This window comes from Amblyomma maculatum, chromosome 1 (assembly GCF_055883805.1).
Source record: "Amblyomma maculatum isolate TAMU_Amacu chromosome 1, ASM5588380v1, whole genome shotgun sequence".
Taxonomy (NCBI): Eukaryota; Metazoa; Arthropoda; class Arachnida; order Ixodida; family Ixodidae; genus Amblyomma; species Amblyomma maculatum.
In genome coordinates this window covers 150,315,757-150,340,153 of record NC_139344.1, presented here as the reverse complement: position 1 = coordinate 150,340,153, position 24,397 = coordinate 150,315,757, and the positions used below count along the sequence as shown (strand labels likewise).

General features: G+C 41.5%; 1 protein-coding gene across 10 annotated transcripts in view; it reads left to right on the top strand.

Moving 5' to 3' along the window:
• The window catches only part of AP-1gamma (adaptor protein complex 1, gamma subunit), a 136,862-nt gene that overhangs the window by 5,682 nt on the left and 106,783 nt on the right, over window positions 1–24,397 (top strand). For 4 of the 10 annotated variants that reach the window (XM_084589269.1, XM_084589271.1, XM_084589268.1 and 1 more), the window contains exons 2-7: window positions 3,017–3,067; window positions 3,851–4,034; window positions 8,310–8,523; window positions 14,057–14,323; window positions 17,193–17,289; window positions 18,230–18,315. In XM_084589269.1, coding sequence (XP_084445395.1) covers window positions 8,323–8,523; window positions 14,057–14,323; window positions 17,193–17,289; window positions 18,230–18,315 — 651 coding nt within the window. In that variant the 5' untranslated portion in view covers window positions 3,017–3,067; window positions 3,851–4,034; window positions 8,310–8,322. The remainder of the gene's footprint in view (window positions 1–3,016; window positions 3,068–3,850; window positions 4,035–8,309; window positions 8,524–14,056; window positions 14,324–17,192; window positions 17,290–18,229; window positions 18,316–24,397) is intronic. The other 6 variants (XM_084589267.1, XM_084589273.1, XM_084589272.1 and 3 more) reach the window with 3 other exon arrangements.

Sequence of the window (24,397 nt, the reverse complement as noted above, 5' to 3'; positions counted from 1 at the left end):
TTTAAGCTCGAAAAATTTGCTTGAAATGTCGTGACATGTTGGGATGTGAACTATAAAACAATTGCAATGGCCGCACTATTTGCAGACTTAAGAGTTGTTTTACAGAAATGGCTAAATAGTGTGCCAAACAATATTGTATTAAGTGTTAAGCTTTAGATAAAGTGCTCCATGCTTTAGTCTATTGATATGCTGCCAGCTGTAGGGCTTGCATTTGTCATACAATAAGTATATTTGCATATTTTTCTGTTCAAGGGGCATAGTGATAAATATTAAAGCTGAAATCATGAATTGAATGCTATCACTGACAAATTTTCTATGGGCTATACTGAGTGTGTGTCATCTTGTATATAGCTGTGCTGGAGAGCATTTACTTGGTTTCAGGTGCTGTGGTGGTTTCAGCCATTTGGGTGTGATTGCTCATGTCAGTAGTTACCTTGTCCGATTCCTGCTGTTTTTCTTTTACGGCATTGTTGTAGCATAGTTCTTGGCTTACGAGTGCCCAACTGTTAATGAAAACAGAACTTGTCAATCTGTCTTAATTAAATGTAGAGCTCTTTGCCACATGTGCAGGCATGACAATCCACCTTGTGGTATAAAGTACTGTGGCTGAGCCACATGCAGTGCTCAAGTACACCTGTCACCTCTGTGAAGGAGACTGCAGGTTGAAAAGAGCGGGTACCTGGTGATAAGGTGGATTGAAATCATTGCTTTAATGGGCTACAGTATGTTGTTTGTTTTAAAGGCATTGCAATTTCATCAGTGCTGTGTGGTTGAAGATGCATAATACCTTTTGCAAGGTGGTTGTAATGAAAATGCTATTTTTTTATTTGTTGCCTTAATGTTGAATGCAACTCAGAGAATGCAAATGTGTTCAAATTTTTGTTTTGTATGTTCATTTGTTCAGCCCTAATGGGGTTCTTGCAACATTAAAACTTTAGTTTGCCTTTTGTGAACATTTTAGTTTTCCAGGCTTTGGCGTAAGTGCAAGTGCAGAGCCCTCACATGGTTTGATTTGATGTGAATCATTTTTTTCTGTGTCTCGGGCAATGGTGAAAAGCTGGTTGCAAAATGGTTGCCCTGACCTCCAGTCAGTTTGCCCACTTTTTACCATTCTTTTTTTTCAGTGGTCTATGCATCTACAGTTAAAAACAAAAACATATGGCACTTTGGTTGTTAACTAGTTATGGTTGCTTATTTTAATGAGAGATATCAGCAAGCCATAGAACCATAAGGCTTAGTGCTCAGTCTATTAGTATTTCATTTTGTGTTAGGCAGTTGTACAGACCAGCATTATTTTACAAATGTGGAGGGCGCTTGCATATGCCGGAGCCGACAAGGGGTGTAAATTAAGATTAGCCCCCCTTAAGAATACATGTAAACAAGTATTAAAAGCAGTTTTTTTTATTGCATAGTGTATCTGTGAGATTGTCTCTTCATGAGCAAAAACAAAGTGCATCCTAGAACAAAATATGCTGGTATGAAACACCATTTTAGAAGGCATTGTACTTTGAAACGCTGTTGTGTGTCTGTTCCCTGCTGGCGTTACAAGGCAGGACCACAGCACAAAAGCAAAACTTTCCAAATTATTTTCTTGTTTCACAAAGTACCTATGGAGGTGGCCATTTGTTAACAGTTAGCGAGTGCTTTAAAAAAAAGTGTGAAAAAGTGTGCTATGTTGTATTGAAGACATTCAGTTTTCAAACACCTTGATATAAGGGTGTTTTGATGCTGGATATACTCTCAAATGGTGTCCTATCTACTTTCCCCAAATAGACATGCTGTTGCGTGTGCTACATTTTCTCACTGATACAATTGTCCAAACTAGACAGCCTTGGCTGCGTTACATGAAAAAGCAGTTTTGCCCCCCACCCCATTCTGCTGTCTTCGGCGCTGGTGTCTGCTGTTGCTCTTCCCCTACTGTGCACAGTTCTTTATTGTGATGCTTAAGCAGTAAGGATTGTTTCAATGTAAACCAAACTAGAGCAGTGTGAATGGCAGTATTTAGGATGAAATGCAGTGTACATGGCAGCACGTCAGATTTCATGAGTGTTGCACAATTAGGATGGCTTCGGCAAAACACTTGGAGCGTCTTTTGAGGGTGTGCCTTAATAACATGCATTTATTCAGATGTTTTAAAAAAAGATCTCCTCCAGGATTACATACCATACTTTGTCACACTCTTCTCTGAAGCACTCAATAACTTAACGAACAGCCACCTCTGTGCGTACTCTTGAAAAGGAAAAATATTTTAGAATGCTCTGCTTATGTGTGTTCATATGGGTGACGCTCTGGCCCTGTGCCCGTAGCGGGGCGAGTCTGCCCTTTCACACACATCGCAGTGTTTAAAAATGCACCTTTGAAATGACGTTTCATACATTTACTACCTGTTCTAGTACCCTTGGTTTTTCTTCATAAAGGGGCGTTATCATACGCACACTCTGAAACTGCAAAGCTCCTTTGAGAACATTTTTTTTGTATTCCTGTGGGCGATAACTCATTTTGGTATTGGTCTGTAAGTGCTATTGGGGATTGTGGACAAAGAGAATGTTGGCTGAAGGCTTACTTTGTTTATTTTGTCATTCTTAGTTTTCATGGCCATGAAGGGCCAAGTGAGTGGAGACCACTTGCTTTTATTAATATTTGGTTTTTTAAATTATAGAAGAGTGTGTGTTAATTTTCTGTAACTTACTGTATCGGCAGAAACATAGATGCACGGTCGCTTATCAGAAAGAATGTGCATGGTCAACGTCTGTGTATTTTCTTTTAATGAAGCTAGTGTTCAGGTGTCAGATTGAATAAGTGAAGTGCTGAAATAACGTTCAGGATTAAATAATAAAGCAGAGGCAAATTGCCTCTTAATAGCTCTCTGCTGGGATCGAGGTAGTGTGCCCAGTATATCCAAAACTGGAAGCAGAAATAAGCGGACTGAAGTGATGAAGCAGGGTTCAAGTCGTGTAATTAGATACAAGGTTTTCTTTAACATGTGTGCGCTCACAGCCTTGGATTTGTGCTGCAGGTGCAGTAATGTTGAGCAGCATGCAGAGTTACCTCGGAATGTGCCCTCCTGGTACGTTTGCTTTTACTCCCAGGCGTGCATGCTTTTTCATATAATGCTTTTTTGTGATGGCTCAGCGGTTAAGGAGCCTGACTTCTGACCCCGAGGACTCGGGTTCGATTCTGGCTGCGATGGCCACGGAGGTGAAATTAAGGCACCAATGTATTGTGTGACATCATAGCACTTTAAAGGACCCCAGGTGACCGAAATTAGTTGCGGCCCTTCACTGTGACGTCACTCATATGAGATATTGCTTTGGGGCATTACATCTTGTATAGTATACTGTAGTAATTTTTCATAAATTGCAGCAAAAACTGCCTAGCTTTGATTTCATTAAATGATTTCATTAAATGATTGGCGTGTGCGTAACCTTTATTATGTTGAAGTGTTTGATTTTGCATTAGGTATACGTGGCAAGTAGTGTCTCCAAAACAAGTAGTTGTGTCATTTACAGGTAACTGCGTGTGTTGTGCTATTCACGATAATTTCTGTTGATGCCAAGGACCTTTTTTATTCCATTCCCCATAAAGAATTGTTCTAGTCTTGTGCTGTGTGATGTCGCTGTTGAAAGAACCCCAACTGGTCAAAAGTAATTTGTAGCCTTCCAGTAAAGCAGCTGTTGTAAACCATGGGCAGTTTCAGGATGCTAAACCCCACGTGCCATCATGTTTTTCCTGCTCCCATTAACTTTTATCAGCTTTTATCAATACACGCATTTGTAGTATAGCTATACCCGTCATGTACCTGTTTCGTCTGTGCAAGCACTGTAACCATGAAAACCTTCCAACATCGCAGTCTCCATCCAAGTGCACGACGCTTTTATCAAAGAAGAGTGGCCTAGTGAGAAGTAGCACCTGATACAGTTTTGACCATTGACAACTTGTCTTCTGGGCCCCGGCGTTCAGTGGACACTGGTTGACTGCATCCTGAAGTGAAACCTTGCCTTAGGCCGGTGTGGAGGTATTGAGAGAGGCAAGAGGTAAATTGATAGCACCTTTCTGTCGTGGGGTTTAGGGTAGCTGTTGATTTCTACTTGGTGCCTGTGCTCTGCTGTTTGTAGTTGTAAAAGAGGATTTATGCTTTCTAGAAAGCAGTTTTCAAGTTGAAATCTGGTTTAACGTGTCAGAAGACAGGTTTTATCCAAAAATGAAGGGCTCTGTGTGTGTTTGATGCAGAAATGTTTTGTTCTTTTGACTGAATTGTGCACAGCAGCAAGAAAAAAAAGTTTGAGGGTTCATGCCATAGCTGTATTAGTTGACATATAAGTAAATATGAATACTTCATGTCCACTAGTTCGGACATTCCCATTAGTTTTAAGAATACATATTTTTTTTGTACAGCTGAAAGGTGCCTGAAAGACAGCTAATCTCATAGTGCTTTTGTTAGAAACATGCTGCCAATGCGGTGGCTCAGTGGTTAATGTGCTTAGCAGATTATCCTGAGGACAAATTTCACCCTGGCCGTGGCAGCTGCATTTCATTGCCATCGAAACGCAAGGTGCCCATATACTGTGCGATGTCAGTGCACGTTAAAAACCCCAGGCAGTCGAAATTTCCAGAGCAATCTGCTACAGACCCTCAAGCAGATGTTGCTTTTGGACGTTACTTCATTAACCAAATCAAACGCTGCAAAAGATTTCTACTCAATTTTTATCAGTGGATCACCTCATCTTTATGTATCATGATGCTAGGGACTGCATTTATGAGTGCAATAACGACTGCATACCAGGAAAAGGCAGGAACTAAAAACTTGTATAGTCCCAGTTCTTGGACAGTAATTGAACAGGTTTAGTGTAATGTTGTACCTTCTTGCCTTTCCTTAGGGAAAAAAAGACGTTATGGCACAGTCTACAGTTTTGTTCGACCATAGCTGCCCTCTTTAACAAAGAAATGCATGCCACCTTGTTATCTAATAGCAGCAACAGAAAGCAGTTCATTGGTGATCTGAAGGAAACTTTTTTTTTTTAATATTAAATTGAAAAGAGTGCAAATTATTATGAAATATGTTAGAACACTAAAATAAAAGTTGTGCACTTAATGTACAGGCTTTATTTTACACGAGATGCAATGGTAGTACCAAGTTCTCATTGCAGAATGTCACTGTTTTGTGCAATTTTAATGCCCTATAAATATCTCTCTTCATTCCACTGCTATTACAGGGCTAAGCAGACTTTTGCATTTTTTTGTTTTGAAAATGCAGTGAACTTGCTCTTTACTACAAATTTTTAATTGCTGAAAACATATTTAGGCTTTCGTAGCTTTGTGTGGCATGATGTATGGTGACAAAATGCAATGATATGAGAGAAGATGACAGCACACAAGAGACCCTGGTCCGATCTTGGCCACTGCAGCTACATTTTGATTGACGTGAAATGCAAGGTGCCTGTGTACTGTGAGGCGTTGGTGCATCTGAGAGTTTTAGGTGGTCGAAATCCTATGGAGCCCTCTGCTACAGTGTCGCTCATAGTCGCTTTTGGATGTTAAACCCCATAAACCTAGCCAAACAGTGGACAAGATGAGTCTTATCGGTATATGGGGTTAAATTTCCTAAAACAGCACCTAGGCTCTGAGGGCGGCTGTAATAAATGAGCTTCGATGTGGGGTTTAAAAAGCGTGCAGTGGCACCACACAGTACATGAGTGTCTTGCATTTTTCTTCATTGGGACCTGGCCGGGATTGAACCACTCATAGTATTGTAGCTTTAGCGGGTCTTGTCGCTGGGTTTTGGCCAGGGACAAGTTAGAAAAACCTCTGACTTTCACTATGAACAAACAGTAGTGAAAGCTTAATGGAACTCTGCAGTTGCAGTTGGAGTGTGAGGCCTCGAAATGCTGTTGCATTTAGCGGCTGAATTCATTTTTGCTACTTCCATGTTCATGTAGTATGGTGTCCCCAGATTCTTTGTGCACAGTTCTTCGTTTAAGACAGAGAAAACTATGCTTGGTTCCATCACACCATTGTGTACTATGATTGCTACCATGATACAAGGTCATGTGAAAAAGCAATAAAATGAAATGACTCGTTGTGTTCACGTGACATGCATGCAAGATCAGCCAAACCATTTCGAAATTTGCGAAATTGATATTGTTGTGTTTCAATTGATTGTGTTTCAATTAAAACACTTGTCTTTTAAAAACACTTATATTTCACTGAAAATATGTTTCTGCCATACTGTTGCCGCCAGTGACCTGTGCCTCACAACATCTAAGCTGACCATGTTCAAGGCACCACAAGTTCTGAGTCAGTCTTTGCAGATATTAGACGAACGAACAGTGGTAATTGGTACTCATACCACACAATGATGTAAATGCCTGATGTATTTTTTCGTGTGCATTGCTGTTTTTATGACTTTGTCACGTGCCTATTTATCACTTCTGTTTCCTTTGCTCCAACCGCATGCACTAAGTGTCGCTGAGAGGTTAGCCAAGGTCAAAGAGTGGATGGTTATTTATATAATAGAAGTTTAAAACTAATGCATTGCTGTCAGTTTTCAGTCCTGTATACATTTACCACTATTTGATTACATAAATAGTTTGGTAATTTTGGTAGTATTGTAGTCACAGGCTGTAAGAAAAAAAAATGAATGGTGGTTACTAGGTGTGTACGAATATTGAAATTTTCGAATACAAATATTGTATAGAAGGCCTTTGAATATTGCATTGAATATGTGATCAGTGACGAAAAAAAAATGACAAAAAATTAAAAGCAGCAGACATTGTTCGTCTTGTTTATTTTAGAATTTTAAGATTAAATCCTACTTAACATTCCAGTATAAGTTTTGAGCAGGTTTTTTGTACAGGAAGGAAGAACCCACATAAAACTGGGTGTAGCTGTCATATCGCTGCTGAATACAGTAAACTCATTAATTTGGCCTTCAGGGGACCAGAAAGAATTGTCCGAATTAACTGAAAGCTCGAAATATTGAATGGGCTTGAGAAGACTACCGAAAACCGTTTGCATCACAGTAATTCTATCGGGTGAACACCTGCACGATTGTCTGCTTTTGAGATGAAATGGAAGTGAGAATGTTTTCCCCAGTTTTGTCGAGTGCTTCGTTTTGTGCGCACTGTCTGTCGGGAAGGCCTTTTTCATAAAAGGATAGTCCACCCACTCAAAACAGCCCCGTCGCATTTTGAGTATGCTTCACTGCAGGGTAAACGTAGTCAAATGTGGTGAAGCGGCGGTACTGTGAAAAGTGCGGTGAATTCAAAATTCTTCGAATATTCGGAGAATTTCAAAATATAGAGTTTGAATAACAAACATTCAGTTTGTGTTTGAAATTTCGAATGTTTGCAACCTCTAGTGATTACACAACATGGTAATATGAAAAATGAAGTGCTAGCTGTCATGCTTTAATGATTATGTACAGAAAGATGTAGTCTGTGTGTGGGATCCCTGCAGCATATGTTTATACTGATTGGATAATTAATATCTGATTGCAATATCATTAACAAAACAAGAAATAGGAAAGATGTGCTCCCATTCCATGTAAAACTCCTTGTGTTAGTACTAGTTTCTTTTATTTGTTAGATCTAACACTCTTTATGCGAATAGCCTTGACAGGCTCTAAAGAAGTTCTGCTTCGAACCATACCTTGGTAGTTTCTTTCTAGAAATGAAGGAACTGGACTTGCCTTAGTGCAATGATACTCTTATGTGACGGAAGCAGGAGGGGTGAAATGGTGTTATGAGGGAGCATTTATAGACACTTATGATGGCTGGCAATGCTACGATGTTGGCAGAATGGTCTACCGAATTTTGATGCCAGCGTTGGTTCAGTGCTTATACTTTTATGTGTTTAGTTATACCCATAACTACTACTGCCATCACTCGAGGCAGTAGTAGTTATGGGACCAAGTGCGACAGCACTGGCTGTGCTTGTGGCAAGCAGTGCAGTGCTTGCATATTGAAGTCAAGGGAAATGGGTGGATAGAATTTGAGTTGAGGGAAGTAGCAGAGGCTGAATACTAGTAGTGCATGAAATATCATGCATTCCATTGTATGTTTAGGAGAAATCCTTTTTTGGTTGCAGTTGAGGTGCACAGTTGCAACGGTGTTTTATATAAATAACAAGGTTTTGTTGTTAACATTAACATTGTATGTCAATAATAAATGCGGGGCTCCAAAAGCTCTTTGTGCAGATTTATTGTTTAAAGTTCTCAAAATTGATCAATGCTGATTTGTGCGCTGTTCAGTAGTCGGCAGTATATTTGCTGAACAAGGGTATCAGCACAGTGATGATGCCAACTTTTGCAGGTTGACAACAGGGATGCCGACGCCTATGCGTCTGCGAGACCTGATTCGTCAGATTCGAGCAGCCCGAACAGCAGCAGATGAGCGTGCAGTTGTGCAGAAAGAGTGTGCCTATATCCGATCAACATTCCGGGAAGAAGACAACACTTGGCGGTGTCGCAATGTGGCTAAACTCCTCTATATTCACATGCTTGGTTATCCTGCCCATTTTGGCCAGGTATGACCTTTATCAGCTTGTTACAGTGGCTTGTTATGGCTGTAGCACTTCTTACCACATGTTTGCTGCAGCAGCTGCAGTTGAAGTGGTGAAACCCAGTAATGGTCACATACTGGCATTTTTAAATGGCAGGCATTCTTCTTTTGTGCCAGGAAGTTGGAGGTTATAGCTGGCAGTTCAAACATTCTTCTTTTGTGCCAGGAAGTTGGAGGTTATAGCTGGCAGTTCAAACTCTGGGTAAAATTCTTGTCCCTGGAAAAGAAGATTGACTTTATAAAATACTGTATTTCTTTTAGTTGTGGAGTCCTGTGTTATGGCATTGGAAAGTTGGCTAAGGATGTCGATGCAGCCTTGGACATTCGCTTGTTATTGGAGTCTCAGTAGGGGTGTTGTTTTGACCTTTTCCATTGAGCAGGTGTTGTTTTGGTACTCCTCTTCTCCCTTAAGCTGAAGCGTTGATTAGCAAGTAGTGCAATAATTATTTTGAGCATGGCATAATTGCATTTCCACTTTTACGTGCTTACACGGCACTGCATCAAGGTACAGTGCTTGCACAGGCCCTTGGCATTGTTGATTACTGCTGATTTCTTAAACAAGCTGTTTCTCGGACCCTTGAAACTTAAATTTGGCTCATTCCTTGGAATCCTTGAAAAATTTGAATTGAATTGGTATACCTTTAATAAATGGGTGGTCTAATTCGGGTTTCGCCTAGATTATTCCACTGTATTGAATGCATGAATACTGGCCCATGTTCTCTTGGCATAAAAAAGCACAGATTATAAGGAAATTTAGTTTTAGCCACGTGTGTGTTGCTCTGCTGTCACGCAGTATGGCTAGTGGCATGTGATAACTGAACTAACACACATAGTTCATGCTGGCTACATTGGCTTGTTGTGTGAAGATATAATCAATACAAGATACACCTCTGGTAGTGGCTTGAAGTGGGTTATATTAACAGTTGTCATCCCAAGTAATTTGCGCATGAAGACTGGCAACCACTGTGATCTCTTAGCGTCTGCATTAAAGTTGCCGCAAATGATGAAGGGAATGTCCGGTCTTCTGTGGTTAGCTCCCTCGTCTGTTGTTTCCAAAGGCGGTCACATTCTCGGCGAAAGCTTTCTCAGTGATTGGCAGCAGTACTTGAGGAAGGTTCCGCTAGTGACGATGCCATTATGTGAGCTCATAGCGTCTTAGCAAAGCAGGTGGCAATTTGAGTAGGATACGCTAAAGGCAAAATAATCGTTCACACACGAATATACGGCTACTTTTTTGTACATGTGGCGCCATCTGGAAGTGTTGACGTGATACAGACAAAATTGCGGTGCGCATTAGCTGAGCCGAGTGGCGTCACTTGTCCATCCTTAGCACCTGGGCTAGAATTTTTCCAAGACTAACAATCTTCTACCATCGCAAGGGATTATTGGAGGTAGCAAATTAAAAAGAATATTGGCAGTTACCACTTATTCACCTGCTATAATTTTGAAGCAACACTTTCTACAATAACCCCGCCGGGGTGGCGCAGTGGTTACGGCGCTCGACTACTGTTTCCAAGGACGCGGGATCGAATCCCGGCCTCGGCGGCATCTTTTCGATGGAGGCGAAAAGCAAGGCGCCCGTGTGCTGTGCGATGTCAGTGCACGTTAAAGAACCCCAGGTGGTCGAAATTTCCGGAGTCCTCCACTACGGCGTCTCTCATAGCCTGAGTTGCTTTGGGACGTTAAACCCCACAAACCAACCAACCAACTTTCTACAATAACACGCGTTTTTAAACATTCTCTGGTGTAACTGGTCGACATTGCAAGAACGGACAATGGGGGCTGAAAATGTAGCCGTTAAATGCATTCCTGCATTAAAATCAAAGCAACATGGTGTCTACAAGTGTCCTTCCAACAGAACATTGGAAGATTGAGAATAGTCATAACATCAAGCAGCAATTTGGCACATGGCTGAACCAGGGTCACAAGTGGCCCGCTTTCCCTTCTCTCTTGCAGGCCATAAAGTCTGGGTGCTTCCTGGTTCCCTTACTCTTATTTTCTATTATTCTGTATGTCTTTTCTGTTTTCCCTAAGCTACATAGCTCTTTTACAAGCAAACTATTGTGAACAAACCTGCCTGGAAGTGAGACTCTTTGCAAATCCTGTCATTTTCTTGAAAACCTCTTAGGAGGCTTCTTTTCAAATCCTAAATCAGAGTAATTGTGCACAGTCGACATCAAAGCACCATTTTACCTTTGTTTTGAGGTGTGTGGTGTGAATTAGAATGCCATGCCAAATGGGAAATGCAAGTTTCAGCCTACCTGGCTTGAACATGTGGTTTATCATTAGTGGGTGAGAGAGGAATTAAGCTATCCACATAGGGCAAAGTGCATGCCGTTCTAGAGTATGATTTTTATGGTGAAAGTGGGCAAGTTGGCACCAAAAAGTCACCTGAAAAGCTTGAAGCATATCTCCAGGTCAGTGGTTAGTGGAATCTGAAAGCAGCTATTCATTGAAAGTCGGCAGGAGTACGTGTGCAAGATCGACACAGTGCAGTGTAATTTTAGAAGCAGAAAGTCAGCAAGGCGCAGCTGAAAGGAAGGCGCTGGAGCATTGTTAATACTCCGAAAATTGCTCAAATATCTGGCAGTTACCATTAGTGTAGTTGAGGGGGCTAAGATTAAGAATGACGCAGCTCTTTTGGTTGACGCTAACAGTTTCTACTGAACGGCCAGAGAAAAGGAAGTAGAGATCATAGACTGGAAGAGGGAAATCAGAGCTAAGCAAGGCTCAAAGGATTACTGACTTGTGTAGTCCAAAGAAATGCCTCTTAGCCTCATTTATTATGGCCACATTTTAGAGGGTGGGCTCTACTTTTCGCACTGCAACTCCCAAGGTACCTCGGAGCCTTACTGTTGTGTACCACATGACTAGGCGAGGGTACAACAGCTGCTTTGCCCGCGCTAGGTCCTTCAGTCTCACCATGAATGAGGCGCGTGCTGGTCTGATTGCATCAACAGAGCTTACGCTCGTATAATCAGGTTTAACCGGGATAAACCTCTGCAATTTTTATCCTCGAACCGTAATTCTTAGAATATTTTGTAAAATATTCTGTGTGAACCCTGGCAGTTTATTGCAGCAGTCTGGTCTTATAAATTAAGGGGGTATTATGAAAAGGTGGTGTCTGGGAGATGAGTGTAAGTGAAAATGCAATGCTGTTTAGGGAACGTACAAATGATTGGAGAACTTTGGGTCTTGTGGTTTGGGTTTGTTTTAGTGTCTTGTGGAAGGTAACAGGATACTGTTCGGATACCTTGTATGTGTGTTTTAAATGTTTTGTGCAACCAAAGGTGATATGTAAACAAATGTCTTGTTTTCTTCACATCCATTGGAACATTTGAGTTTGCATATTGCAGTGATGGAAGAAGAATGGCTGTTTCAGTTGATGTAATGAGTTACATGGTATGAAACTAAACTAGAGTAAATTTTAGTGTGATAGCCACTACTATGAAATGGTGGTGGTTGTGCAGAGTGTTACATCTAGAAGGAGGGAAAAAGGCTGCACTTTGACAAGTGGATTGTGACGGTTTTGAAAAATGTGTAATGGAACGCCTGAATAATGATTCAGTGCTAGCCAAACTAAGGTTGGCTTTCAAAGAGGAAATGCTGGTTTTAGAAGAACAATTTAACTGCAGATTGTGAATCGCAGTTATATGCAGGCTTGAGAGAAATCTTCAGTCCAGCATTCATGAAAAAGATGTAGTGCTCGTATTTAACTGCGGTTGTCTTGCTAAATAACAGTTGACATAGCCTTAGGGTCAAGTATTCAATTATATCATCAGTAATGGCTCAGCATTAGTGTTCTATATTTTTTAAAATTTTCAGCTCTTGCTTGGTAAGTATCAGCGGTAAGTATCAGCGGAAAGAAGAAAAATAATACTATTAGGAAGTCCACATTGGCACATTGTTTTCAGGCAGTAGCTGTATATCTGTATGCAAAAAATATTGTGCATGCGCTTTATATCATTTTTGTCATTTTTATTTGCCATCAGCTGAATAGCTGAATGATTTGTCACATTAAATCTTGTTTACTATTTAGAATAAGATTCTGTGTAGTGACTGACTCTAGCTTGGCTTCAGGACTAATAGTTGCATCAGGGCTAAATGCATAAAAGGCTGGTTATTGTCTGCCATGCAGATTTCCTCACTGCAGTTTTCTTCAAAGGTTACTGAGGGCAAATTTAAGGCATCCTGTAGCTATAGGCTGCTGCATTTTGATGAAGATGACGCCACTTTCACTAAGCTAGAAAGGTGTTTGTGGGCTGGGAAAGAAGTCTGAAAATAAAATTCTAAGGTCTCCATTTTCGCAAGTGAGCTGTGGTGCGTTGACAAATTTTTCTGCACAGGTTTCCAAGACTAGGCAACACTGCCATTTTATATTTTAAGATTTTGCAGTGTGTTCTCATAGACCGTGTTTTGAAAATTAGTCTTTTTTTTTTTTTCTCTTCAGAAGTAGCATCTTTTAGCAGTTAAAGGGTCAGAACACTGGCCAAAATATGTCCCAGGATTGTGGTGGAAATGAAAAGATCTTAGCTCATATATAGTACAAACCAGGCTTCACAATTTTAATTCGAAATTGAAAATTACATGAAAACAACTGAGGCGGCATCTTGCAGAGAAACGCATTTATTATCACTTTAGTACCCCTGGTGACCACATCTCATGAAAATGTCACTGATGTTTTTAACAGTATGCACACTGCTGTTTCTTCCTGGGGTGCTTGTCATGCTTCATTACTTTTTGCGCTCTTTAGCGAGTCTTAAACAAAACTCACTCCATTCCTCCTTTCACATTGCCAATGATATGCTTTCAGCTTTTGTCACTAGATGGCGTCACAGGCAGGTGAAATTAATATTTGTTTTCGGTGCGCCTTTTTTTTTTGTCAACCACCACTCATCATCGTGTTCGCGTTCTCAGCATCAGGCTATATAAAACGTTGTACATCCACTGATCGAAAAATGCTTGTTAAAAATTTTCTACAGCGTTTCTAACAAAACCGCTATGGAATTCAACACTTTATACAGGAATCTTTCCGCTGCGCCGGAAAAAAAATAATGCCTAAAATCTAGCATTCTGTCCCTTAAAAAAAAAAAAAAAAGCTTGTCTGGTGTTTTGATAGTGCAGAGCCAGCCTTACTCTTGGTTGTAGAAGATGCATGGCTTACCTTGAGTATGAAAGCATGCGTCTCTTGTCAGGTTTAATTTGTTCGCTATGGTGTGGACATGGGAGTGGTCTTTGATAAGGTTGTATATCTTGGCTCTTCTCTTGAGAGCTGACTCCATGTCTAGACATATTTTGCTGAACTGTGCTGCAAGAACTTCTCTTTAATGTCGTTGAGGATGGTAGTTTTTTGCTTTCCTTGTTTATTAGGATTGCTGCACTTTGGCATTGCATTGATGCATTTCTGTGGTATACATATACCATGATAATTAGAAGTGGAGGCTTTGGGAGCTTTCTTTTCTTACACTTGTGCACCTTTTTTGTATGTGCTTGTGCAGCTGGAGTGCCTCAAGTTGATTGCCTCATCACGTTTCACGGACAAGCGTATTGGCTACCTGGGAGCAATGCTTCTTTTAGATGAGCGGCAAGATGTGCATCTGCTTATTACCAATTCATTAAAGAATGACTTGGGCAGCCAGACTCAGTTCGTGGTGGGCTTGGCACTTACTGCTTTGGGCTCTATCTGCTCGCCAGAAATGAGTCGGGACTTGGCCGGCGAGGTAGAGCGCCTCCTCAAAACGTCAAATGCCTACATTCGCAAGAAGGTGACCAGACCACTCCTACACTCTTTTTTAAATACAGGGTATTAACCAAACTTTTTATTGGAATTCTATTTTGTGGTGTAATTCTTGAGCAAAACAAGGGAAAAATTTTTTTGTCCAATAAGGTGGGAGTTTTCTGAATGTTTTATTTGCCTTACTTGCAAGGTAGATTACCATTTTACTTCATGAAGTCAAATTTTTGGTATGCACATCTGTTTTTCTTGTATTTATGACTGTAGTAATTATAGTTGCCCTGTAATTTTACCTGGTGTATTCACATTTATACATTGTAAACTTGAATCATATTTATTTTCTTGGTCCAAGGAAGACCAGTGTGTGCAATGAAGAGTATAACAGCACAGAATTAGGCATGTGGCATGTCAATTTTTTCATGCTCTTGTGAAACTGTGAATCTTTAACCACTGCTAATGGTGTTTTAAAGAGGTTAGAGTGGAGTGAGACCTGATTTAAAAAAAAAAAGTGGTTTGTTATATTTTGTGATGCTCTGATTTAACGCTTCTTTAGCTTTCAGAAAACATATTACACTTTGCTATTTGCAAGGTAAAAAACGCAGTTTTCATCCCTTTCCAAGGTCATGTCAAGCAGAAAGGTGCGAGTTTTCAGAAGCATTAGTAGATGTTATATACCATTTTCTAAGGAGCTTGAAAGCATTAACAAGAAAAATTTTTCAAAGATTTCAGTCAGTGCTTTTAAATGATTAGGACTAAAATTGATCTGTTTGCTTTATAACTAAGTAAAAGCATTATGGTTGGCAGTTATATAAAACTGAAAATACCATGTTATATTTTTAAATTAAAGCATTTTTAGTCGTGCTTATATAACTTAATCATTTTTACTATCATACAAAATTTCGGGATTCAGCATTCAGTAAATTTAAAAAAGAAGTACAGAAGGTGGAAAAAAATAAGAACTATTACACAAACTTTTAATCTAGTTTTGAGCTTTAACGCAAGCTGCATCTATTTAAAATGTTGCTAGCGAATTTGATAGCTGTAGCCTTTATTATGACTGCTCCACGGCCAGTCTTTAAAAACTGTTTCCAAACTCTGCCCCACCTTAAACCTTAGTAGCAACCGGCATTAGTTTTTTTTTTTCGAAGACGTGTGTGGTGCATCACTGAACCAGTATTTTTGAATTGAAAGCTTCACTACGCCATGTAAAACAAAGGGCGCTGTGCGGATCCGGAGCCGCTACTTTGCATGCGCTGTAACAATGGTAACCAGCTGCTCTGCCACTGTGCTCGTGGTAGAGAGAAGGAGGAGGGTAGTTTCTGCACTGCGCATGTGCGCGCTGCCGCAGAGATCTGACCGAGTGGAGCAGGAAAGCGTCTGCCGGCATCACATGCGCAAGGCATGAAAGTATATTCTGCCAAGAACACCGGTGTGAACTTTAATGTGTTCATCAGAACTCTGGTTGTGTTTGATGCAACGCTTGGTCGCTCGCAGCCAAAGCTTTCCCTCCACAGTCGGTTCAGCAACATTGAACCCTTCCAATTTTTTTCTAGCTTGTCAAGGTCAAAATTTAAGTCTGTTGAATTGCTTAATATCCTCCAAAGAGTGAATGCCGCTGATGTGTGCCGCTGTCGGGCGAACCACAGTGGGCAGCTGTTACATAGGATGCCGCTGCCACGGCTCGCACAATGAAGCATTCTTCCATCACAGAGACGTGCCCAGTGCTGGACGTAAAAGAAACGGCTACAGCATACTGTGGGATAGCACGTACACAAAGTCGCAAAAGGCGTAAAGAGAAAAAAAAAAAGCGACTGACTACGATATTGTACCCTGTATGCTTGAGTAGCGCACCTCCACTGGCCACTTCGTTCTTGGCTTTTGTCACAAGAGTTGTTTGTCACAGGCTTTTTCTTCCCTTTAGCCTTACCAGACATTTCAGTGGAGCTGTACACCTGGTTTGGTGTTAACAATGTTCGTGCCCACTACTGCGGCAGCAATGGAAGATGAAATTCCGTGACTAGCCATGGCAGTGTAGATTGTCGGTGTATATTACTTGCACTAGAATTTCTTGAATGCTTCCGCATCGCAACCGACACGAGAAAAGTGATTCTAAGGATTCTATATGTCATTTGCATTGCATCTAGTGAGCCCCTGAATCATTGCAGGAAGGAAACATTTGCATTCACTTCACCTGAGAAGCCACTGTGCTGCGATCGGTGTCGCAAGCTTTTTCAAACTATGTCGCTGCCGCTGCAAGGATATGTGCTACCTTTGATCCGAGATTTGATTATGCTTCATCAGAAACATGACAATTTATGCTATATGAAATGCTTCTTTTGGCGATATTTGCAACAATGTGCTCACAACAGAACGAAGGCGGCTGGTGGCGGCAACAGCCATCGTAGAGGGTGGGGCTATGAGAACAAGTTCTGCGTGCTGATTGGCTTGTGTTCACTGAACGTGGCCAAGCGGAGGCTGCTGGGCGAAAATATCTGACCACCCTAGATCGGGCACGAATAGCAGTGCGTGCGGCGGAAAGGTTGCCGGGTGAAGTTCTCGAGTTATTGAAAGTTTTTTTGCTCCGTGGAGGTCGACCTTAAAGCTGTTGACAAAATGAACTGTCACAAGAGAAACCTTGCACACACAAGGTACCATCTGCCGTGTCATTGATGTTGGGCTAGTTATGTTGCCATGTGTTTTGATAAAGTCTCTTCAAAATAGACCAGTCTGGAATTCCTACGTTCATGTGTTTATGACACTCTTAACATGTATAAAGGGTGAAAATGTTTTTGTTGTATTTCCTTTTTTCTTTTTTCAATATTCATGCGAACTGTCTCTGAAATCACATCGTTCGGCTCAGTCTCTAACAGTTTGCAAACTGCATTCTTTTTTATTCCCAGGCGGCCTTGAGTGCCTTCAGGATTATCAGAAAAGTTCCTGAGTTGATGGAAATGTTTATTCCTGCAACACGGTCGCTACTCACCGAGAAGAACCATGGTTAGTGGCCTTGTGGCTTGAGTGGCTTTCACGTCACTGGTTTGTAATGATATCTAAGATCGGGTGTTCTCGCGTAGCGTTCAAGATGTTCAATTTAATTGGTCTGGTGGGGGTTACTGCTTTGAATTATCCTGTCAAATTGACATTATAGGGTAATTTCAATAATCCTTTGAATCATCCAGTAATTTGGAATAGTCAAGTTTTAGTAATCATGCTGTTTACTATACCTTGAACAGTAAAAGTGCAGTGGAAATTGAATTGGATAGCAAAAGCTTGTGTTAAAAAAGAAACTGTAATAGAGTTGCTTGTGGGAGCCAGGACTGAAGTGTAACAGCTGGTGGTGCATTCAATAGTGACCATAGATCAGGCTAATTTTATGCATCTGGCACAAAGAACAGTCAAGGAAATATTGCAGTCATTCACTCAGCTGTTTTGTGCCTTCCTGCTACATTGCAATACTGGTTTAAGTGAGTACTGTTGCATTGTCTCTGAATAAGTATGATTCAGTTCATATTTTGCACTCAGATAAGCACATGGGATAATGTTGTCGAGCTGGTGCAGGAGTCTGCATGGCAGGGAAAGTTTGCCAGTTCTAGGACGCCCTGCTGAGAGTGGTTTTAATTTGATTCCTTCCGTTTAACTTCCACTTGTGTGCTTTTTACAGAGGTATTTACTAGCCATTACAAAATGCAGTGCATTGGCTGATTATAATGCAAAACTTTACCTAATTCTCAAAGATAAGGCCTAAAATTGAAATCTCTCTTGGCAGAGCCTGCGATACATTTCTCAGTCTGTTCCTGGCTTTCTCAGTCTGCTTCTGGCTTAGTGTCTCACTGAGCACATCACAGTGGGTTGTGTGTGTCTCAATCTCTAGCACATTGGGAAGTAGTCTGTGGCCCTAGATTATGGACAGCGCTGAGTGCCCAAACTTTTTCTGCAGGTGTGCTCATCACAGGGGTCATCCTCATCACAGAAATGTGCGAGAAGAGTCCAGACACATTGCAGCACTTCAAGAAAGTGAGAACGGTTTGTTGATGTTGTTGTGGACCTTTTTCTTTATGCTTTATTTTTATTTATCCCTTGACCTTTAAATTCTGTAATTGTGTAAAGGTAAGGCGACTGAAGATATTGTGCTTAATAAGCCTGTGTTTGAATCAATTAAGTAAAGACGTCTTTGTTAGAGGTTGTGGCAGGCAAAAGTGAATGAGACGGACAGCCTTCCAGAAAAAAATTTTTCTTGCTCATTGAAACATGCCTTTGTGTGTTAGTACAAATTGGTTATGAGCTAATGGGCATCTGCAGCCACTGCTATGCACTTGTGGTCTGGAAATGCATCACCTTGCAGCTTGTTAGTGCATTGTGCAGTGATTTAGTAGTCTACAGCTAGCTTTGGTTCTAACTGGCAACGATTCTGTCATTTTAAATTGTTATTATTAAGACACTGTGCACACGGAAGTGTTATGGCTTATGGAGGGAAGGGAAGGGGTGAAGTTTTGATAGGTGCGTGCTGCAGTGGTTGTGTCGCAGTGATCACTTTGAATTTAGGTTAGGTTCTAGATTAGTTCTTAGGTTACAGTATAGAAACTGCTTCTAGGTTACGGTATTGAGACTGCATACTTTAGGTTGTAATGAACAAGAAAGAAACTATACAATAGAAAGAAATTTTGTTGCAAGCCTTTGCATACTGTGGTATCTAGCAGCATGGTTTCGTTTCGATGCCTTCTTTTCGTGACAGTGCTAGGGCATATCACAGGGCTTGGAGTCCAGCGAAAGAGATATGCGATAGCTACGTGTAATCTTGAACGCTGCGTCTTGGGTGACTTTTCACAGTCGGTGCCTTGTTGTTGGGCACCGCAAATGAGCATGGAAGGAATGGTCCTGCTTGTGTTACAGCTCAGGTTGTTACTCGTGCACCCCATTTCATGAGTTGCCTTGTATGCTGTGGTATCCAGCAGCATGGTTTCGTTTCCATGCCTTCTGTTCGTGACAGTGTTAGGGCATATCACGGGCTTGGAGGCCAGCGAAAGAGATATGCGATAGCTACATATAATCTTGAACGCTACTTTTTGGGTGGTTTTTCACAGTCTGTGCCTTGTTGGGCGCTGCAAATATGCATGGAAGGGATAGTCCTGCTTGTGTTACAGCTGAGGTTGTTACTCCTGCACCTCATTTTGTGAGCTGTCTTGTTGCGTTCTGGCAGAAATACCTTGCACCCAACCGCTCAGATATTCGACCGCTTATGGTGCTGGTCAAATGAGGTTGTATCTGCATGGGTACCTTGCAGTGCTTCATAGCATTTAATAAGCTGTTAAGTAATGTGCAGTCAGAGCGGGATAGTAGACTTTTCTTTTAGTACAGTTTATTAATGTTGCTGTTACATACCTGTACCAGTAAAATCCTCTTGATGGTAAAGAAGTAATTTATTTCTAAAATTTCTTCTTGTCATAGTTGTATTTGTTGAACCTAATTTTAGTTTGAATTGTACTAGTCTACGTATATTCGAAATTATTTAAAAATGTTTAAAATTATTAAAACGTTTTATTCTCATCGAACTTTTATTGCTTGTATTTGCTTTGCACACAAAAGGTTGGTATTCACACTCTTGTGGTAAAAATTCCAGGTGTGCAAATAACACATTTTGGAGTGCAAAGCAAATATGAACAATATAGAGTGAGTACTAATCTAATAGCATGTTTTCGAATAGTTTTGAGTATTGTTGAATTGTTTTGAATATCAATACAATAGTAATATCAGTAATAGTAATATCGTAATAATAATATCAATACAAGTTTAAACTAAATGGAAGTGCTTTTCCACAAAGTGCAGCTGTAGAGAGAAGCAGATTTATTCAAAATTTTGTCTCATTAAGGGAGTAACTTTTCACACTAGATACTTTATGTACAATTTTTTGAACATAATTTTTGCTCACTTGTCAAAGTCTGATATTACTGTTTGACTTGATGGCTGCTTTATAAAGAAACTTATTTAATGCAGTCATGATGCATTAAATGTGGCCATGCACCATTATACTGGAGGAGTGACGTCAGCAGTCAGAGAGAGTCAACTGGGGGGATACATTTTTACTAATGCAGCGAAGTGTTAATAATTAGAAGCTTTTCTGAAGTATGAAATCCTCATTTGATGTCTTAAAATGGACCAAGCAGGAAGCGGTAGTATTTTCTGCCTAGAGCTGGCTTTGCAAATCATGGTTATCACCTTCTAATGTGTAGACTGCAGCTTTTGCTTCTGACGTGTCATTTCTTCCACTTGCACCTCTGAAAGGAACCTTGATCTATTTGAAATCACAGCTGCTTATGCTCGGTGCAGGCTTCACTCTTCATTTCTGCCTTGTCCTGGCCATTTGCTTCACTTGTAGATACCTCTGGTAGTGCTGAATTTTGTGCCTATCGTGGCTTTGCCTGTCTTGGAGGCAACGGTATGCATACCTTAAAACCCCTTCTTTCTATTTTCTTTTTACACGCGGAAACGCAAACTCTGTCTGTGGGCACCACTTCATCAGGAAGCATTCTTTTACCGTTTGCCACTCCTGGTACAAAGTCGCTGGTTTTAAAATGCTTTGAGCATATCTGCATCAGTGTGGCGACCTGGAATACAGGGCATTAATCCCGTTTTATGGCAATTGTCTTGTCTTCTGCAGAGGGCAGGGTCTCGCGGAACCCATGGGGGTAGGCCTGAACAGTAAGTGTGAGTTTAGCGGCAATGAAAGGGCATATTGGCAACACGGTTCTATTACTGTGCTGCTGTGCCGGTGAGGAGAATGCCTTGAACATCTAAGCTCAAACACAGCACGGGTGGACGTAGTAAGCGATGGTACAACTGAACGAGCACCACTTTGGTGACATATAGATTACGCATGTAGTCATCCAGGCTTCACAACTCCACAATCACGTAGCTCTAGTGAAGTGCTCGCTTGGATTCTCGCAGGAGAACAGCATCATTGCACACAGTATAAAGGAATGCAGTTTGCTTAAAATAGAAGGCTACTGATTTGGCTCTTCCTGTCACAAGTTCTAACATATTTTTACGCCATGCTCATAGGAATATTTACTATGACAGAAGTGAAGAGCGCGAGAACAGGGCAAAACACGATGCAGGCGTTGTGTTGTCAGTTTTTGATTAGTCCACAGTATTGTTATTGACGTTTTGTGAGTCCGCATCTACATTAGTGGGTTTTAACAAGCAGCTTTTTGCCGTTCCTTATGTGCAACCAGCCGTGCCTTGTGCACGTTCGCATGCAATGTCATGCATGAAAGGCAGCATGAGCCAAACATTAAATAAGTAGACGTACAACTACAAAGGCACAGCATATGTGACACAATGGCACACGACGAATGTAGCAGAAATTGAGGTTGTGACGGTGTCTAACAAATGGCAGTCAGCGTTGTATAGACGGACAATGGTAGTTTTATTTTTCTTCCGTTCGATTCGCTTTTTAGCTTGCCATGGACTGGTAAATACGGATTTTTACCTTGCTCCCCGATTCATGCTTGTATACTCGCTGCATACACTGGGGTACACAGTAGTGGGACAGCATTGTTTGCGGGAGGGAGAGCTACGATCGGTTGACTGAAGCAGCATGGAACCGGCACCAAGTTCTTTTTTGGTGGCCCCAACAAATTGGCCGGGTGGCAGGCTTTTTTGAATATCCCCTATTGTAGTGCCAAGCAGTTACAAAAGGTGATGCTGGTGAGGTTAGGAATGTGTAAGATTTGCTGTGATATAGACCTTTTTCGCGGCGAGGAGGAAAATAGCCTCAAACCAGAACGCGCTGCGCGGCTCCTCCTGTCTGGTATGTGGGGACGCGGGGATAGCAGCGGGGGCGGCAGGTCATTCTACGGAGAAAGGGCACACGTTGCAGTCTTTTGCACACAGAGTGTCTTGAATAGCCGCAAAGCATCTAAGCCGATCAGCTGATGTGAGCGATGTGCTTTCTTTTCCTATGTTCTTTCTTCTTTCGCCCCTTTCTTTCCCTCATTTCCCAGATCGTTTCATTTCCGCCGGCCGCAGTTTAGCTGCTAAGAGCTGCCGCGGTTAGCACAATCTTTTTTTTACTCAGTTGCTTGCATTAACAAAAAAATAACAACCAAAAGGAAATGATTAACAGAAAATAAAGGATTAACAGTGGTTGTATGTGCGTGTGTCGCTCTACACTGTTCCACTTGCAACTTACTCAATTGGGCTAAGACGAGCAGCTTTTGAACTTCAAGCCCCAACCGAAAATGTTTAGCTTTGGCAGCCTTTCGTGCAAATTCCGAACACTGTGTTTGTCGAGTAGGGACCGGAAAAACTGAATACCCGTGCAACAACGGCAGTCTTTGGGCAACAAGCGGATGATATTCCTTGCGGCTAATATTTATGAGATGCTGCCAGGTAAAGAAGCACTATTTCGATTCAGTCACCTGAGGTTAATGCAAGTATGAAAGAACCTGTCCCACTTGAAGACAACGATCGATATACTAATAAATTGGTTGTCAACTTATTTAGTGAAACAGTGCTACAATATTTTTGTTTTTTTGAAAACACGCATCTCGTAAGGTTTTGCTGCCGATAATAAAGGGGAATATGATCATAGGAATAGCAGCGATTGCTTGCAGTAAGCAGACCTTGCGATCAAAAATGGACTGTATAATTGTTGACAAAAACAACTTTTGATGAGGTCATATGGGACATAATTTAAGGTCATTATTTCATAGGTATCAATTGTCCATTTTATCTTGTATTTGGATGTCGGCATGACGGCAGCGTCAGACAAACGCAATTAACGCCCAGTCAGAGAAATTGCAGGATAGCTGCTCCCACCATTGATAAGTCATCTCCACTCCCCGCGCATACCGGCAAACAGGTGGTTGAGTCATGTAGGCAATGCTGAAATCCGATTGCCTGGTAGTGGACGCTTGAACACCCTTCCTGATTGTCACCCAACAAAAGTAGCCAGGGTAGATTAAATGGATCCGAAATGGATAATGGATACTTAAGAATAGAACCCCAGTGGAGGTGTGGGAAAGTTCTGCAGTAGCCGCTCAAGCAGTAAAGAGTATATGAATGATCGGTTGACCCAACAAATGTAGCGCGATCAGCATTGCTCCTAAACGTGACATGAAACGGCTACATTCGCTTGCTTTTTTTCCCTCAAATTGTTACGGTAAGCCGTTTCTAGAAATCATTTAAGAATAAAAAGTAGATCGAAAGCTGCCCTCGCGGCCAGTGGTGCGCCGCCGCCTCTCTGTGCCACATCAAAGGTACACACTAATTGTAATCAGGCTTACAGCCTTCAGCCAACCTGATCAGGAGCATAATGTTTTGTCATTTCTGACCGAATAGCTTCGCTGCTACTGCAAATTTTTTTCTTTCAGCTAGGTACTTTCAGAAAGCAAAACATTCCACGCGAAAGCTCCAAAATGCCGATTTGCGCTACTTGTCGCCTGTTCCGCGGATGGGACCCCACATACCAGCATGGCGGTTGTTCACAACTCAGCCGCTAGATGGCGCCACATACACAAAATGGCAGCGCCCATGATAAAACGGTCTATAGACATTTTCACAAATCGTCGTTTCAGTAGCGCCATTGCCCGATACGGGCGACGTCTAGCGTCGAAACATGTTATGCCGCCATTTTGGACTGTGCTTATGAAAGCTGAACTTTAGCCGGACGGCCGCGCATCTGTTTTGTGCCCTTCAAGGCGCCGTATTCGTACTGCTTCTTCCTTCAATTTCACCTCTGTTGTGCCTAATGACCTAATACGCGATTCATATGCTCGAATGAACGACAAATGTGAAGTAATGGCCAACGCAAACCCAGCCAGCGGATCCGGGGCTTCGTCGTCAGCATTGGTATCAAACGCGTCGGATTCGTCGAGGCCTGGCGTGCTAGTCAGCGGTAGGTATTTTTATTTATTATTAACACGAAAGCGTTACTGCTATGCTCACAGATATCTGTCCGCAGGCCGTATCCGCAGACCACGTCCGCAAAATCGTGTCCGGAGTGGTTGCGAGTAATTGAGAAGAGGTAGAGGTTAATGAGTGGTGTCGTCAATCGATAGAGGCTGACGTAATGTTGCTGCCGAAAATATAATTAGGTTAATAAGTT